Source organism: Pinus tabuliformis, chromosome 3_1 (assembly GCF_031772625.1).
Source record: "Pinus tabuliformis cultivar Carrire ecotype Pingquan chromosome 3_1, CPIR1, whole genome shotgun sequence".
NCBI lineage: Eukaryota > Viridiplantae > Streptophyta > Pinopsida > Pinales > Pinaceae > Pinus > Pinus tabuliformis.
This window is the reverse complement of record NC_142301.1, coordinates 510,092,008-510,111,185: the sequence shown is the minus strand read 5'-3', so window position 1 is coordinate 510,111,185 and position 19,178 is coordinate 510,092,008. Positions and strand designations below refer to the sequence as shown.

The 19,178-nt window shown below is 38.1% G+C and overlaps 1 protein-coding gene across 1 annotated transcript; it reads right to left on the bottom strand.

The window, feature by feature from the left end:
- Positions 1 to 571: 571 nt before the first annotated feature.
- LOC149188045 (uncharacterized) lies at positions 572 to 6,405 on the bottom strand. The gene is made up of 2 exons (XM_089409854.1): positions 5,104 to 6,405; positions 572 to 4,795 (listed from the first exon to the last, which is right to left on the bottom strand). The coding sequence occupies exons 1-2, from the start codon at positions 6,403 to 6,405 to the stop codon at positions 572 to 574; spliced, it is 5,526 nt and encodes a 1,841-aa protein (XP_089265980.1).
- Between the last annotated feature and the right edge of the window lie 12,773 nt (positions 6,406 to 19,178).

Sequence of the window (19,178 nt, the reverse complement as noted above, 5' to 3'; positions counted from 1 at the left end):
GAAAAATTAACGATTACGTCCGACTGAAGGATCCTTCGAGGAATTCGGAAGCGAAAAGTCTGGTAAGAGTCCGGCAAGAACAGGAATTCCTCCTCTGAACTGGATGACGAGGGGGGTCTGGCCGCTATGGGAGCTATGGGATGCGGCGCCTCCTCATCCCTCACAATGCGCACCCCAGAACGACCGCCTCGACGAGGCACTCCTCTCCGACGCATGACAGTATCCAAATGGAGCGTCTGGAGCCTTTGCTCCGTTTCTTTGATTAACTCTTGCAGCACAGTATCCTGCCCATCGCGCGCATCAAACGACATTCTCTGAGCCTTGGAGGTCTGGGCAATGTGGTTAAATAACCAGGCCCCTGCCAATACCATATTCCTCGTACCAAAATCCATAACTCCCGAACTCCTCGAGACCGGAGCAGACTCGTTCGGCTTCAATGCAGTAGCTACCATGCTCTGCCTCTCCTTACCATCGTTTGCCCTCAGCATTAAATAAAAACTGGTTGTCATCACTGTCTTGTACCTGCGATCCTCCTCGGCCTTGTCAACAGGTGTTGAGGCTCGGGATGGCCTTAATGGCATGTCAATACACCCGCATCCGGGTGCGTTTTCTCCATTTGAGCTATATCCTGAGAGATTATCTCTCTTAGCTGAATCTTTTGTTCTCTGGAAGGTAAGCATTCTAATGTTCCTTCGAAGTGATTGCTTATTGCCTCCACTCCAAAGTTGGCAAGTAGATCCGCCAGCCTATTCCCTTCTCTTCTAGTGTGCTTAAACGTTATGGCCTGGTTCTGAGAGAGCCAGTGATTCAGTGACTCTAACCTGTGAGCCATCCTCCAGCTGCTACTGACTTTGTGGACTGGTGATCCATTTTGAAGTTTTGTAGCTATTCTTATCAGGATCTGCGAGTCTCCTTCAATGATGAGGGGGAAGAGTTTATTCCTGTGAGCAAGAATAAGGCCTCTCCAGAGCCCTTCCAGTTCCGCTGAATTATTAGTGTCCCAGCCTATTGATCCCATGAATATAGCAATGGGATTACCAGCATGATCTCTGAACGCTCCTCCGTAGCCTGCTTGTCCTGGGTTTCCCTTAGAAGCTCCATCGAAGTTTAGTTTAACCATGTTGAAAGTAGGAGGGGTCCATATTCTTGATTCCTGATTGAGGCTAAGAGGTCTACTGCTGTTGATTGAATGGAAGTTTATCCTCATTTGCCAGTTGTCCCAGACCGCTTTTTCATTTGGTAGGGAGGGAAGATCTTCAGGATACCAATTTTTGAGAGAAAGGGTTTCCATTAAATTTTGATGAAAATTGTTCCACAGTTTGTCTGGCGGCATTGATTTGTCCTTGAAGATTCTCCTATTTCGTTCTTTCCAGATATTCCACATCAAAAGCCCTGGAATGAGTTGCCATAATGCTGTGAGAAGAGAGCTTTGGTAAGGTGTTTGGCCGCCTTTGTTGATGGTTCCTTTGAGATCGTTCTGTTCTCTTCGTTCATTTTGGCAGCGAAATGCAGTTTTTTCCCACAGGATTTTGCTTACAGAACAGTTCTGCATGAGATGGAGAGCTGTCTCTTCCTCCTGTCTACACATGTGACATATGGACGGCCCTGCAAAACTTCTTTTTCTTAAGTTATCCCATGTTAAGATTCTGTTGTGACAGAGTAACCAAAGAAAAGTTGAGACTTTTGGCCAGTTTGTTTTATGCCAGACTTTTTCCCAAAGGCTACTTTTATTAATTTGATTTTGGATGATGATATGGTATGCTTCTTTGGTGGAAAAAGTGCCTCTTTCTCCATAGCCCCATCGTAGTATGTCCGCTTCCTCTGAAATTTTTATTGGCCTCTTTTGTAATTCATCTTCTAGGTGTTGCTGAGCCGGTTCCGAACTGTGAGATAGGAGCTGGTTGGCTTCTTTCCATTTACGATGATTCTGTCCAGTGTCCTCTGCCCAGAAATCTCTTACTTTTGCTTGTTGTCTTATCTCCCTTTCCTCATTGAAGAATTCCTGAAGAATATCTTTCATTTTTGGCATCTGCTGCCAGGAGTCGTTCCAGAAACGAGCTGATCTTCCGTTCTTGATCTCCCAGAAGCAGTGATCTTGAATGAGAGCTCTGTGTTGGATGGCTGCATTCCAGATTGCCGATCCAGCACTTGTTTCAGTCATTCGAAGTCTTTCTTCCACTGGTAAATTGCTAGCATATTTGGCTGTCCAGAGGGAAGCCCAAGGGGTGCTGGGGAAGGCTAGCCATCTCCACCAAATTTTAGCTCCCATTGCTTTATTACTATGTTCTGGATCTCTGAGTCCTATTCCACCTGTATTTTTGGGAAGGCAAACTTTCTCCCATTTAATTAGCGCCCATTTTCTGTTTTGTCCAGAGCCTCCCCACATAAATCTTCTTTGGAGGTTCTTGATTTCTTTGAGGACCCATTTGGGAGCAGCAAGAATGGAGAAAAGATAAAGCGGCATGGAATTGAGGACAGCTTTGATGAGAACTATTCTACTTGCCATATTCAGCGAACGATGAGTCCAAAGGAGAAGACGAGCTTCTAATTTTTCTAAAAGCATTTTCCAGGATGAGTGCTTGAGAGCTGAGCTCATGAGAGGGGCTCCTAAGTATTTGGAAGGCAAGGATGCTGAAGTGAAACCAAGAATGCGTTCAACAGCTCTTTGAGTGGTGACAGGGGTGTTGAAAAAGAAAATCTGAGATTTGACTCGGTTTATAAGAGCACCAGAAGCTTCAGAGAAAGTGTTTAGAATGGATTTGACGTTACGGGCTTCTTGGACTGAAGGGTGGCCAAATAACATATTGTCATCTACGAATTGCTGGTGGGTGTGGGTCGGGGAATTGTGAAAAGAGAGCCCTTTTAGTTTTCCATCTAACTTGGCAGCAGAGATACTTCTACCTAGACCTTCAGCCATGATAATGAAAAGAAAGGGAGATAAAGGATCTCCCTGCCTTATGCCTCTTGTAGGTTTAAAAGTAGCTGAGGGGGAACCATTAATTAGCACAGAGAAAAAAGCTGATGAAATTAGACTGAAAATCCATCTTACCCAAGCATGAGCAAAACCAAAAGCTATTAGAATTTTTTGGATATAGATCCAGCTAAGACTGTCAAACGCTTTTGAAAGGTCTAGCTTGAGGAGCATACCTGGCTTTTTGGTCAGCTTTAGGGAGTGAATTAATTCATGAGTAAGAATAATTCCATCCGTGATTTGACGCCCTTCAACATAACCTGATTGCTCAGGCGAGATGATGAGAGGGAGGACCTTCTTGAGCCTGGTGGCAATAACTTTAGAAACTATCTTGTATATCATGTTACAAAGGGCGATAGGTCTATATTTGTCCGGTGTACTGGCGTCCTCTCCTTTAGGCACAAGGGCAATAAAAGTAGCATTTAGAGCCGGGTACATCCATCTGAGCTCTCTTGACTCTTCGACAACCTGCCATACTTCGCTTTTGATCAAGTCCCAGAATTTGTGAAAGAAATTTGCAGTAAATCCGTCCGGCCCTGGCGCTTTCCCTTCCTTCATGTGCTGCACGGCCTCTTCCACTTCCTGTAGACTGATAGGTTTGATTAAAAGACTGTTGTGCTCTTCCGTTATGACTTTGGGAATGTTTTGGACAATTTGCTGGATTGCAGGTATTCTGTCAACATCAGGCTCCTGGTGGGCGTTTTTAAAGTAATTTGTAAATTCTTTTTCTATGCCTTCATGAGTTTCTATCTTCTCGCCCTGCGCATTATGAACATGAGTGATTTGGTTTGTCATTCTTCGCTGGACAGTTGATTTATGAAAAAATTTCGTGTTCCTCTCCCCACTTTTCAGCCAACGAATTCTGGACTTCTGTTGCCAGAGAATCTCCTCCTGCCTGGCTCTTTCTAATAATTTGGATTTGATGTCTTGTTCTTTCTTGGACAGGTCCTCTGTTCGCTCGCCATTAATAAGGGCTTGCTGTACCTTTTTCATTTCAGCATTAAGTCGAGCCTGATCATCAAAGATATTGCCAAAAACCTTGTGATTCCATTGTTTGATGGCCTGTTTGAGGTTTTTAAGTTTCTGTTGAAATCTGGCCATTCTTGAGCCCTCCATTACATTATAAGAAGTCCAGGTTGTTCTGATGAATTGGTCGAATTCTGGGTGGGCTAACCAAAATTCCTCAAAGCGGAATGGGCGTTTAAGATTGTTACCTGGCCGATTCCATTGTAGTTCTATGGGCCAGTGATCGGATCCTGAGCAGGGGATGATAGAGGCTGTGAATTCTCCACCAACACTGGTAGCATTATCAGAAATAAGGAATCGATCCAGGCGGGAGGCAATATGTTGCGTTCCGGATCTTTTGTTTGTCCAAGTAGTTATGCCATTTCTAGTAGGGATATCCATCAGCCAATTGCTGTTGATGAAGTTTTTTAGAAGGCCGTCATCGCTGCTCGTGTTGAGTCTGCCTCCCCTTTTCTCATCCATGCTAGCGATCATGTTATAGTCTCCTCCAGATATCCACAGGGGAAGAGTTCTGTTTCTGTTGAGATCTGAAAGAGAGTTGAGGAGAATGCTTTTTTGGGCTGTGTCCTGAGGAAAATACACGTTTGTTAGCAATCCATGTGTATTTGTTCCTGAGAGGTGGAAAGTGGCCTGTATGAAGTTCTTGTTAGCTAGAATATTGCTGAGATTGATGATCCGGGCGTCCCAGAGAATTGCTAGGCCGCCCGAGGCTCCCTGAGCATCGACTGCAGTGACTAGTCCGCCTGGCCATGCCACTGTAGCTATTTTTTCTAATACTGTGGAGCTACACTTCGTCTCCTGTAGGAAGAGGATACTGGGTTTTTCTTGTTTCAACATATTTTTTAAGATTTTTCTTTTCCTAGGGCCATTTAACCCTCTGATGTTCCACGAGATGAGCTTCATTGAGAAGGGTGGGGGGATGTGTTGTAGTACTTAGATAGCTTGGCATATTGCCCTGACTCAACCAGTATTTCTCCTATCTTGATTGTTCTCTCTAGGGTTGTTTTCCTTCCTCTTTTCTTATTGTCCTTGGTGATAAATTTTCCATCCCATGGACTGCCAATCTGGACCCCCAGAGAGTATTTTTTCTGAGCTCTGCCTAGTACTTCTACTAAGTTGTCCAGCTGCTGTTCTGGTATCTTTTCAAACTCCTTCGTGCGGCATGCCTCTTCCAACCCTGGTATATCCAGTTCCCCTATATCCAGGGGTACCGGATCTTCCTCCATGATCTGGGGCTGTTGAAGTGTGTCGTCTGTAGCATTTAGGGCCTTTCCACTTTGCTTAGGGAACTCCATATCCATTTTTTCCCCTTGTTTTGACATTGTATTGCTTGGATCTGTCCTGTTATCAGAGTGTGTTCCTTTTTGTTCCCCTTGTTTTGACGTTTCACCTTGTTGCTGCTGTGGAGCTACATCTTCGTTGTTCTGGTCCTTTTCTGAGTCCTCCTGATCAGTGTTGTTTAGTGGGGCGTACCTGTTGCTTGTGTTTGCCTTGTTGTTCGTATTTGCCTTGGGGGTATTGGAGTTTTTTTTATTTCCTCTTCGCCTGTTGACCACTTTGGTGAATCCATCCGTGGAAGGAGTATTGGATATCTTATTTAGAGGGCAGTCTCTGTATAAATGTCCAATGTCATGACATTTCCTACATCTGAATGGCACCTGCTCATAATCTATGACTTGAATCCATTCGGTATCTTCATGAAAAAAGCTTACCGTGTCTGGCAAGGGTTGCTTTAGATCCATGTAAACACAGATCCGAGCGTATGAGGTGTGTAGGCAGAGTCTTGTTTCCTCTGCTATTCTTACAAATTCTCCTATAGAGTTACCTATTTCCTTTAGTGAGTTTTCTTCCCAGTATTCCAGAGGCAAGGAGTAAAGCCTTATCCACACTGGCGAATAGCTCAGATCTATTTTGTCTGGGTTGAATCTTTCTACCCAGCCTGTAAGAAATAGGCCTGCTGAGTTAAAAAAGTAAGGGCCACCTTCAAGGATCCTGGTACGATCTTCCAGGCAAGTAAAGTCGGCTGTGAAGAAGCCCTTTGCTCCTAAATGCAGGGTTATCTCTCCTTTTGGACGCCAAACCGCATTGATCCAGGCTCTGAGAGCCCGCTCTGTTGGCCAGATCCCTATGAACTTTCCTATCAATGCATGATCACGCATGTATTGTATTCGAGCATTGATTCTCTCACTTGGAAAGAAAACCTTTGGTCTATTAGCAGCTACAGGTTTGCAAGTTGAGGAACTTACTGTTTTCCTGTTTTCTACCTCAGATTCCTTATGGTATCGCTGCTGGTCGTTGTCCAGGTTGCCTCCGCCATCGTCATTCTGGTAGTCCGTTCCTGCTGCTCGCCGTGCGTTGTCACTCGGTGAAGGGGGAGGCTCAGAGCCCTCCCCCTGGCTGGGCATCATCGTGTCCGTCCGAATGCTGCCGTGCGTCTGCGTTCTGCCGCCCTGCGGCTGCCCTTGGTGCAGTGTTTGAAATAGTAATTTTGAATATATTAGTAATAATAATTTAATTTAAATGATAATAATTTTAATTATTATTTATATATTCAAAATTATTATTATTATTATTATATTATAATTCTTTCTATTATCATTAATATATTAAATAATTATAATTACAGAATTAAACAATTATAATCACAATAAGAATAATAATAATAATGTTGACTCACAAAAGTTCATACCATTTTCCAGGAGAAGGAGGATGAAATCATTTGGACCCTCGCCCCCCATGGAAGATACACTCCAAAAGACGGTTACCTTGTCATATGTGCAGAAAAAGAACCAAATAACAATATTTGGTGGTGGAAGCTGATATGGAAACTCAAAGGTCCCCCTAGAACAAAGTTATTTATGTGGTGTCTGTTAAGGAACAAGGTTCCTACTGGCGATAACCTTCAACGTCGATCCTTTCAAGGTCCAACCTAGTGCGCATTATGTAAGGAGAATGTTGAATCTATCAACCATATTTTTCTTGAGTGTCCTATCACTGTCCATCTATGGAACCAAATTTATCATTTGTTGGCTATTAATATTAGGTGGCAAGGTCAATCAGTATTAGAAGCTTGGGAACCTGGTGGAATCAGACACACCCATCTAAACTCTAGAATTTGCCCCTTTTGGTCTATTGGGCCATTTGGTTGGGCAGGAACAAAAAAATATTTTTAGACAAAGATCAAAACTGGTTACTCACCAGCTCCCATACAGTGGCTACATATCATATGATCCCCGAAGATGATCAACATCAGAATACCATGAACATTATCATTGAAGTCATAGAAAAATTCATTCCTTGGGCCTATCTTGATGGTTCTGCTTGAGCAAAAGCTTGTGGTGATGCGGTCATTCTGTTCTTAAGTGAAAATCATATTTTCAAACTTAAAATGGGATTAGGGAGAGGCACAAACAATTATGCAGAATTAAACAACCTTAGATTATTACTTATATTCTCCCTAGAAAAGGGTTGTCGGCAACTTCAGGTATATGGGGATTCAAAAATTATCATCAAATGGATCAACCAAGAATCTTATTGTCACGTGCACACACTCAGAAATCTACTGGATGAAGTTATGAATTTAAAATCACAATTTGACTTGATTACATGCCAACACATCTACAGGGAAAGGAACCAGGTTGCCGACAGTCTATCCAAAGAAGTTGTGGAGAAACATTTGGGTACATGGTTGATACAGGAGCAGAGGCAGTAGGATCACTATCAGTACTATCACAGGCCTTTCATCAAAGATCTAGATCTAGCAGCCATATGATCTTTTGGGGATTATAGCTAGGACATTTTTTGATATTTTCTGTAGTTAACTTATATATGCTATTTTGCTTTGTTGTATATATTTCACAGCTACTTATATGCAGTATGATACTTACTGAACTATATGATGAAGTGGAAAATGTGGCCACTATTTTTGAGATATGCTCCATTGCAACATCTACAACATGTAATTTTCAATATTATATATAATGGAAATTACGATTTTTCCTTAGGGAAAAAATAATAATAATGTTCAATATATTAGTGATAATAATTTAATTTAGATGATAATAATTATAATTATTTAATATATTAATGATGATAGAAAGAATAATAATAATAATAATAATAATAATAATTTTAATGATAATTAAAGAATTATATTATTATTAGTAATATATTCAATATTATTATTATTATTATTATTATTATTATTCTTATTGTAATTATAGTTATTTAATTTGGGTCCAAGGGGTTTTGGATAGATGGTGATCCGGTGCTCTTTAACACACTCCTTGATGTGAAGTCACGAGTTCAATTCCTCGCCCTAATTGGGGTGATATATTGGACATGATGCAGATGTAGTCTTGGCAAGCTTACCAAAAAAAAGAAAACTTTAATTCTGTAATTATAATTATTTAATATATTAATAATGATAGAAAGAATTATAACAATAGTAATTTTGAATATATAAGTAATAATAAAAATAATTATTATATTAATAGATACTATTTAAAAATGCAATTAGTAATTCCTACTAATTTCATTTTTAAATATTATTTATTAATAATATTAATAATAAATAAATTCATTATAAAAATAATGATCAATATGTTAATTAAATACTATTTATTTTATGAATAATGATAATTTTTTATCAATCATGAATATATTTTTAAATTTAATAATAATAATAATAATAATAATAATAATAACTAACGCATATGATCATATTTCAACCACATTTACCAATGTGGTTGTGAATGTAATTGATCGATACACGCCTATTGGCATATACCAACCACATTTATTTAAATAAATGTGATTGTGCTCATTATAGTAATAATTATTTTCATGGAGATAAATTGGAATTGGTACATTTGGAGTTGGTACATTGTGTCATTTCCTAACATTTATATCCAACTTGCAACCATCTAAAAAAAAATATAAAGCTTAAAAATATTCACACACACACACACACATATAATACTAGCTGTTAATTATTAAAATATATATGAATATTTATCTATAACTTGGAATCATTTATATGGAGTTTTAAATAGTTACTTATATATTACTAAATTTCAAAATGAGCTCATACATATATGGTGAAATTAATGAGTTTTGAATATATATATATATATATATATATATATATATATATACAAAATTTATTATAAATAATAATTAAATGTTATATGATTAATCATTATAATATTTTAAAAATTAGATCGTAAATGAAAATATCAAAATAAAATTTAAATACATTTAAATTTGAATGCACTTTCTAATAAACAAATGTTACATAGTAGCTAGTACCTGTCGCTTAGTTTAAATATAGCTAAATTAAAACAAAAATATTGAATTCAAATTAGTATTAAGGTTTAGAATCTAGTAAATTTAGGTTCTTCATGTGTCACACGCTAGACCAAGACTAACAGTTTTAAGTCTTAGTGAAGGCACTGGTAGGGAGAATGGAGGATTGGATAAACATCTAGATAATGATAATTCTTAAGGATTTGGAATCCAAGATAGGAATTAGTCTTGTGGACCGACATTCTTTGAGGATTTGACGTGGTATCCAAGATAAGAGTGGTCAAAGAGGACCGATATTACTTGAGGATTAAAATCCAAGATAAGAATAGTCGTAAGGACATACCTGGTGAGCATATGGATGGGGTATGTGCCTTATGAGGCAATGATGATGGTGTCTATAGTCATGCATCCCCAACATTGTGCTATAATATAGTGGAGAGATAGAGATTGTTAGTCAAGGCCTTGCTATATCACTATGTTGACAATGTTTCTCATGATGTTGAAGATGACTTAAAAATCTAACTCTTCTTATGAGAATAATTCAATTTGATATTTTCCTTGTATCTTGTAGTGCAATTATGAATACCTCCCTAGTTAAGAGGAAGTGTTGAAAATTGTAACTAGGTTTGGTCTTCATAATTTTCATTGTACTTATGTACTTATATATTTTATGTAAAAACAAAAAGAAAGAAAAACAAATCTGTTTTTCAAGCTTGGGTTTCATGGTCAAGTCAATTGTTAATTCAGTGAAGTATGTTCTTCATGCTTCTAGGGTTAATTGAGCCAAAAGAATATTTGTCTTAGAGTCAAATTATTGTACTAGAGTCAAGTCCTATTTGGAATTTGAAAAAGTAGAAAACTAAGTTTTATTTGTGTCAAAATGTCAATTTTTCCCCACAAGAACAAGCTGGCCCTACCTCGACAATTCGGCCATGAAAGTGACTGATTCGACCTCCTGGATGTGTATAAATATAGTGCAACTCATTCTCATTTGGAGAATATCAAGAAAATTCAATTTACGTGCCAAGATGAGAGAGAAATACAAGCAAAGAAGTCTAAAATGAAGAGTGGAGGTCTAAGGAATACAAGAGAGAGAGAGAGAGAGAGAGAGAGAGAGAGCGAAGGTCAGAAGTTTGTTTTTTCTACCCAAATTTTTTCACTTGTGCATTTTTTTGGGGCTACTATAAGGGTTTTTTTTTTTTTGAAGTTCCTGCAAGTCCAAAATTTTGTTGCTAGCAGCCAAAAATCTAAGATTTACCTAGTTTGGAGAGTTTGGAATATTGTTGAATCAATTTCACTTTGACTTATTGGAAGAGCTTTAAAGGAGAGTTGACTTGGACCTTGTGGGAATTCTTGGTCTTGTTGTTTGGGTCTTGGAATTATCACTTTGATCTTATTCTATAAGAAGAGGATATCTTCTAGGTTTTCCCCTTGGAGAGGGTCTTCCCTGGCTTGGATCCTACCTCTTGTGTTTGTTGTCTTTTTTGTGATTTTCATAGTTTAAGGTTTTGGTAATTGTTCGATGTTCAAAAAATAATAAAAGTATTAAGAAGAAAACACATAATCACAAGAAATTATCAAGTATAAGAGAAATCAAACCTAATTGTTTCCCTAGTGATTTGTAAAAACTTTGGGTAAATTATTCCTTTTTTCTTGATTTTCCTTGAGAAACTAGACAACTTACAATCTCTAGCCATGTGACCAAGATTTTCACAAGTATAACATCTCACATGACCAAGATATTAGGAAAGCATGAAATCTAGAATCATATTCCTTATGGCCACATAGGTTAGATGAAAAACAGTAACCATAAAATACATTAGTATACCTGAAGGATCTTGACCTCTTTTGATTCCAAAATTGTTGCATACTTTGTTGATAAGGCATGAACAATCTGCTTCTACAGTTGGCTGTAACATCTCTAAACTTATGGAAAATGTAACAACCAACTTCATCCATCAAAGGAAAAAAATGGTTATTAGTCCTCCTTTGAAATCCATCAACTTCTTCTCTTGGAGTGAATGTCCTTCTTGTCATAGATGCTCCTCTTCTTACATTTCTCTGTTGTTGGGTACTTTGCTAGCTACAATTCTTGTTTTTCATATTGGTGCCATTTTCTGCAATAATATTTTTAGGTTCTACATTATTGTTTTCATTTTCCTATGTACTATACTCTCCCTTGTGGAAACATAAAACAAATTTAACTAATGGAGATCTTTCGCTACTAAACACGTTGTCCAAGAGCTTCATACTCTTCTCCATATTCAACTGATTGTCTTTCTTTTCAAGCTACTTCCTCATTGAGACAATTTTATCCTCTAGTTTTTCAACTTGAAATTCACCCTCTTTTAGTTGGATGCTCATAGCATATTCAGTTATTTTAGCCTCTTCTGATTGGGCATTGAAGTTGATGATTCCTTCTTTGAGGTCACTATCCTTTTCATCAAATATTTAGAACAATTTTTCTTGATCTCTACTCATATTTGTTAGCCTTTCTATTTCATTAGTAATTTTTCTATTACAACCAGGGCTTAATCAAGTTCATCTTTCAAGACCAATATTCTATCACAATCATCATCTCCTTGACTATTTAACTCTGCATGGCTAACATTAGATCCTTCTAATACATAATTAAGAAATAACTCACAATCATTATTACCTTTAGGTCTGCCTTACCAAATCACAGTTCGTTCTCTTGTTCCTTCATCTTCTAATTTCTTCACTTGAAGATCTGTTGAACTCACACTAGGGGGATGTACCTCATTAAACTAAGATTATTTCTTCTAAGATCCATTCTTAATTTTATATTTTTTTTCCCTTCTTCTCCTGCTCTCCATTGTTGCTATTGATGTCTCCTCCATATAGGATCTGAAATCTGTCCCATATGTCCTTTCTAGATTTAAGATCCAATACCTTCTCAATATTTTCATTGTGCAAATTACTGAAAATCACACATTTAGCATGGGAATTCTTACATTGCACTTCCTTTGAAGGGGAACCTTTACCATAACCTTCACACACCAGCTTCTAGATATCAAATCCACAAAAAAATAATTTATATTTAACCTTTTCACTCCATACCTGATAGTTTGCAGCAATGAGCAGAGCCACATTTTGATGATCCATTAGAGAAAAAAAATTACCATATCTAACTTCCAGTCATCAGTCTGAACCTAAAATAACCTTCTCTAATACTAATTGTTGGGGAGATTAACAATACTAAGGGTGGAGGGGGTGAATCAGTGTTGTGACATATGGATCATCTTAACCACTTTTTACCCTTTCTACCAACAATTAACTAAATCATTAATTAGCAAAACCATCTATAACTAAAAACAATTAACATATGCATAAACTAGGAGCAACATAAGGAACATTAAAATTGTATGTGTTTTGCAAGGCTTGATCATAGCCAAATCCTAAAATTTACAAAATATAATTTGTTATAGGGGATTATTTAACTATTATTAGGAATATGGTTCAACAAAACATTACTAATGATGTTATACTTGTTTCTCAAAGAATAAGGAAAAATAACCTCGCATTTTAAAATCATGGTTTTTACCATGTCAAAAGGGAAAACAACAAAGAAGCATATCGTCTAGTGAATCTTGAGACATTGAAAAGGGGTGTGTTACCCTAAAAAAAATTGATGCTTATCAACCTATGCCTTACCTTACGAAGAACAAATCACATATCATGTTTTTTGTAGGTCCCTTACATGAAGTCTTCATTGGGATTATATTGAAATAAAAAAAAACATATAACTTCCCTTAACCTAAATTAGTTGATCTTAAATGAGTCATTAGTGAAATGGATCATATAAATTCTCTTAATATAAATTAGTTGATCTTAAATGAGCTATTAGTGAATTAAAACAAAGGTAGAATGATATTCATCCCTGGGCTCCCATAGAAATTAAGGTGTCAATTTACAATTGCTCATGAAGTTTTAATCAAAATCACAAGAGACAAACCTACTCTACTGCTCTACGGAAGTTAATTCACAATTTAGAACAAAAAATTTAGACATCCATTAAGAAATAACACACATGAACACAATATTTTTCTTAGGGAAAGAAATCAACTAAAAGCACCAATGCCTTCTTGCATCAATATGATGAATAGAGATGTATTGCAATTGCTTTGCTAAACTAAGCACAAATTGCAATTGAATAACCTATCTCTCTACTCAATTAGAAGCTCTGAACCAATTATCCAATTTCTTCCTCTACTTGAGCCCCTATTTCCTTGCACAATTCCTTGATAAATTAGGCCCCTATTATATATGAATTTCTCCAAAATGGATTGCACATTTCCAAAGGTTGGTCATGAGACTACATGTAACACCTGTACACTCAAGAATTGTAAACAACTAATGTTACATTGCCTTGGAATATCCACCATAGCTGGGGAACTCGAATTATCTGCATGCACTATTTATTTTGGTCTGATTGGTCAGTTAACTAGATGATCATTGAGTTTGACTGAAGTCCCACTACATAACTGACCTTCCACTAGTTCCTCCAACAGTTAGAACTAGTTTAACTAAAAACAACTTGAGATAACTAACCTTGATTGCTACAAATTAGCAATCACACATGCTTAACTAAACTCTAACTCCTCCAAATTGAATTTACTAAGTAAACTAGGTGACATAATCCATGTCACACAAGTTAACATAATCCAAGTTGTCTGATGATGTGGAAATTCGAATTTTCCCAATTTAATCAAGGCAAAATCAAATTGAAAATTTCATGTCGCATTTTTTAATACTCCTTCTCAGCAAGAAAGGGATTATCAACCACCCCTATCCCACACTATGGAACTCAAACTTCCCTCTTGACAAAGCCTTTGTCAAAATGTCACCATCATGTTCCTCTTTTAGAATGTAATGTAGCAACATTATCTGCCTTTGCATACAATCCCGTGAATTGTTATGTCAGATATATATATGCTTGGATCGATTGTGAAATACAATATTCTCAAAGAGCTTAATGCAACTCTGATTATCACAGTAGATCACAGTTGGATCCATCATTCGACCAAACAGTCCAACAAAGTATCTTTCTCATCCAGATTGCCTCACATGTTTATTGACTTGCATCCATGTATTCAACTTTTGCCGAGTTGAGAGCCAAAGATATTTTCTTACTGTTGTACCAGGAAACACTTGCAGACCCAACACTAAAAATTCCACCTGATGTACTCTTTTGGTTTGATGGACTCCCCTCCCAATCTACATCTGTGAAGCCACACACCTTCATTTCCTCTGTCCATTTGTACCATATTCCAAAATAGGAAGTGCCTCTGAGGTACTTGTTGATGGTGATGGACCAACCAACATTTAGGGGATCTCTCTGATATGAATTCCCAACTAGACCTCACACCATTTGGAGTAGGAGTCCTAGTAGTGGGTGGTAATGTAATGCCTTGACTACGGAAGCATGCAGAGGAAAATATGATAACTTTGAGTGAGAGAAAGTGTGTGACCCTGTGGAGAGTCAAGTGCGATGCATGGTGGTTCCAACACATGAAGGGAAAAGGAAGTGCACCCTTTAGAATCATATAATAGTATGCAACTTGAAAGAAACTCACGAGAGAAATGACATCACAAGCTAAAATCCAGAATAGTCCACAAATCAAAGTGATGAGTTAATCCAACAACACACATTCAACAAGATTCGTACAAATGCATACAAAGTAGTTCATAAGCATATGCAGAAGTTAAATAACATACATTTCCAATACAACAAGAATAGTCCTACTATATTAACAACATATGCATGAAAGCGTGTTGGCTCTAATTTTTATTATTTTAAGTGAAAGTTTGATCCATACATACACCATTGACGACCACTAGCCCGAATAGTGGAACATTACAGGCAAGAAAACCTTCTCCTCCAAATAAGTATACTTGCTCTATGTTAAGGAGAAGTGAAGGCTCTTCACAATACTCCCAAGCCTTTTCTAAGCCTAAGCCTAGCCAAAATCTTGGCTCCCAAAAGCCCGTTACATGAGTTATGAGGTTCAGTATATAACAAGAGGGGGGTGACTCTTCAACTCCCCCTTTATGACCTTTAGACTACCCTCACGACTCTTCAACTTCTTCACTAAATGAAAAATTACATTACATGGTGACTTTTCATATTCCAATATTGACACTTAGAATTTAACTTACAATATAATTACAAGTAATATTACATTTTCCACATGTACCCATATAAGACAAAATAGGGTAGAGACAACCTAGCAAGACACAACATTATGATTCTAGAGTTTGGAGAAAGTCCAGCTCGACAACCTCCACTTGCTATTTCTCGGTCACATATTGGTGCCATGCTTGGTTCTATGTGATGGTGTCCCCAAACTTCTTAACGGTGTCTTCTTGGAAGCAGAATCTAGCCTCCTTGGCATCCGGGTACACTGTCTTGGAACATGTATCCAACTCATTTTTAAGCATGAGAAACATTGTCTTGACCTTGTCAGGACCACTGATGTACTTTTGCATGTTGTGTGCATTGAGCTCCAAGTCTTCCTTGGTGTCTTCTCATCTTAGCTACTCCAAGTACTCATCGATCTCCAGTCAAACCTAATTCTTGGGTTTAACATTGTTGAGGGAACTAATTGATGGGATCTAGTGCTTCCTCACCAAGACATCAAAACTAATGTACAACCGCACATATGAGGCCTGTGTGCTGCTAGTTAATGAGGCGAGCTTCTCATTGTTCTGAATCAACGTTCAAACCTTCACTTTCTCCAGTTTTGCATGTGGCTTCATATTCTTCACTAATTCAAGCGGGGCCGCTTTGTACCACATTTTCCACTCTTGTACATGGGCGATGGTAACATGTATGTTTTTTAGAGTTTTAATAAATTCTTTGCTGTGCTGTTGTAGGCCATGAAAATGGATAATTTCCTTATGCACGGTGACAAAATTGTCATAAATATTCCGCATGGTTTCTCCAAGTGATGATACTTCAACAATTATGTTGTCATCATCTCCTCCAATGCAAAAATGCATTTTTCATTACTGCTCGGAGTTGTTGTACATCTTGCCTAGCAACCTACAAGCTCTTTGCCAGTTGTTCATTCTCATCCACCAGATACTTAACATTTGACCTTGTTTCTCCCGCATAGGCCATGATGGTTTTAAAAATGGTAGTTGGATGCTTCTTGGTGTCCGACACTATCACCCTTTTATTGATGAATGCAGGTGATGTGTGACCATCTGGAAAGTGCTTCCTTCGTTCTTGTATAATCCTCTTCTGGAACTCATCGAATGATAGATTATACATGTCCATGACCGAATCATCATCAAGGAGAAAATCATCTCCTTGCTCGCTTGGGACTAGCTCTGCTTCTAGCGGTGGTGGAGACTGAGGGATGACCTATGGTGCTCTCAGCATCAGATAAACATATTCATTTTGTGGCTCCTATTCTAACTCCATGTCTATCACTTCAATTGATTTCTCAATATCTTCAAAAAGCTCCCAATCCTATATCTTCTCACCTTCCTCCTCTGCTACTGGATGTTCCAACTCTTCAACCTATATGGGTGTTGTTTCTTTTGTCATCATGCCTTTCCTTTGTTCTTATTCCTTCTTATGCTTTTGTTCTCGTTCTCTCCTCCTCAACTCTTGTTCTTCCTTAAACTTTTTCTCTGTCTCCTATAGCTTCAGTTTTTCTTCCTACAACATCTACTTTTTTTTCCTCCTCTGTTCTTCTCTCTTGATCCATTTCTCCCTCTATACTTCCACTACCAAAGCTTCCTTCTCGAGGATAGGATCTGCCTTCATTTTGTAGCTTTTCTCTCCCTCGTAATTGTCAACAATCTTCCTCTTTCCATTTTCCTACACTAGATTGTTGCCTTTTGCTACTATTGTTTTTTCTTCCAGAGTTTCTTTTTTCCTTTAGAGAAGCCTTCCAAGGTCTTGCTATATTGACCAACTCATTGATTCTAGAGGCATTGTAGCAATACTTTCAAGGTTCCTCCTCCGGCCAACGGAATGTCAGATTGATCCCTGGAAAGTAAACTCGCGTATAGTGGTCCATGAAAATACTATGGGGATCATATGGATTAAATTTCTTGGTGTCGAACTCGAATTTATTATGTCCTTAGCCTCGAAATCTATATCTTCCAATCTCTCAATATCATATAATCTGATCCACAAAGGAAGAGAGATCCATGCTGCTTTCTTCTTCCTATGCAGTCCTATTGAAAACCTTGTAGCGAGGTGGTATGATACTTCTTGCATGATCAGTTTGTTAGTGGCATACCTTGGTAACACATGTAAAATATTTTCTCTACCAAACACTCTGATGAAGGTGCCACCTGGTGAGGCATACCAATCTGCAATGTCTATTATCGCCTTCATTACTTCTTAGGACATGGAAGGTGGATCTTGCTCAAATATAGGCTTCTATAATGAGATGATAAAGTGGTTAGTTAGCCTTGCCATCACTCCTCTATAACTGCAGTCGAAAATAAACTTGTAATAGATGTTCACGGAAGTCTATTATGGTGTCCATGTCCAGTTCATGCGATAGAACTCTTGTTATGCATAGATTGCATCCAGTAAGTATGAAGACATATAAAACCTTGCTTGCCCATTCTTGGGAGGATTCTGAGCCTTAGCTACATGGGACTTCAACTGTTGAGGCAACAGTTCCAGCCAGTTGAATGGGATTCCATCATTCACCAACTAGTCTAGTAAGATTTCCCACCCTTAAGGAAATATTTCTATGCTCACTTGACCATATATTTGGTAGGAAATATGGTCAAGAACTAGTAAGCCTTCCTGAGGGAGTTTGTCTTGTTAACTAGGTGGGTGTCTGTCTAAACTTTGATGGCTCTTTCACCTAGTGGTTTATGATGTATCTTGTGTTCACATAAATATGGGTGGAATTAAAGAGTGAGTCCACGCGCTTCACCATCTTGAGAAAGTGATACATCCGCTGAAATTATTCTACCTTGAAGGTGGCAAGCTTCTTCCCACTGGAACTGCTCAATGTCATAGTATGTTCATGCTTATGTGATAAAATAAATTGATGATTTCTGCACATGGGAAGGTGAGATACATGCATTCAACCTTGTATAACCCTGACTGTTGGATACTGGTATATACCTGTCAGTCTTCCAGATCCGCCTCAAAGTCTTTTTCTAAAATGTCTTTGATTTGTTGCCATGTTAGTGTTGTTCCCTTTTTAATAAACAAATTAGCATATGCATATACTGGAAAATCAACTAATATATGCTCAACTACTTCCCTAGTAATGCTCTTGGTGGTTTCCTTTGATGCAACTCTCTTGGATACCATGTTAACTGTGACTACTGGAGAGATGCTCAACAACTGTTGTACCTATGGGGCAGAGCGAATACTCATGGCAAGAAAATGTAAGTTTAAAAGAAAAAAAACTTCAAGACAAGTTCAAGCATCAAGTCAAGCACTTGATGGGAAGGATTATGGAGTTTTTCTTAACAAGGGTGACTGATTGACTGTGGGAACTACACAATGTGCAGTCCCAACAGTCAAGATGGAAGCCTGATGAATGGAATTGCGCAATGCGCAGTTCAATGTCGACCAAGGCCAAGGAGAGACTGTGCATTGCACAACCTCAGTGGCCGAGTTGGGAGACTAGCTCCTAGAACTATGCAGTGCATAGTTGGAACCAATCCAAGCTATGCTCAATGCAATTCTAGAGGCCAAGTTGGGTGCTTGATCCTCCAGATTGCATAGTGCACAGGGAGATCCGAGCAAGGGCAACCCAAACCTACATAAGGGAGTGTGAAAAAAAAGTAGATCTAAGAGATAATGTGAATATGAGGGAATATATAACTAAGTGTATATGCATGCATGTGAATAAAATGCAAC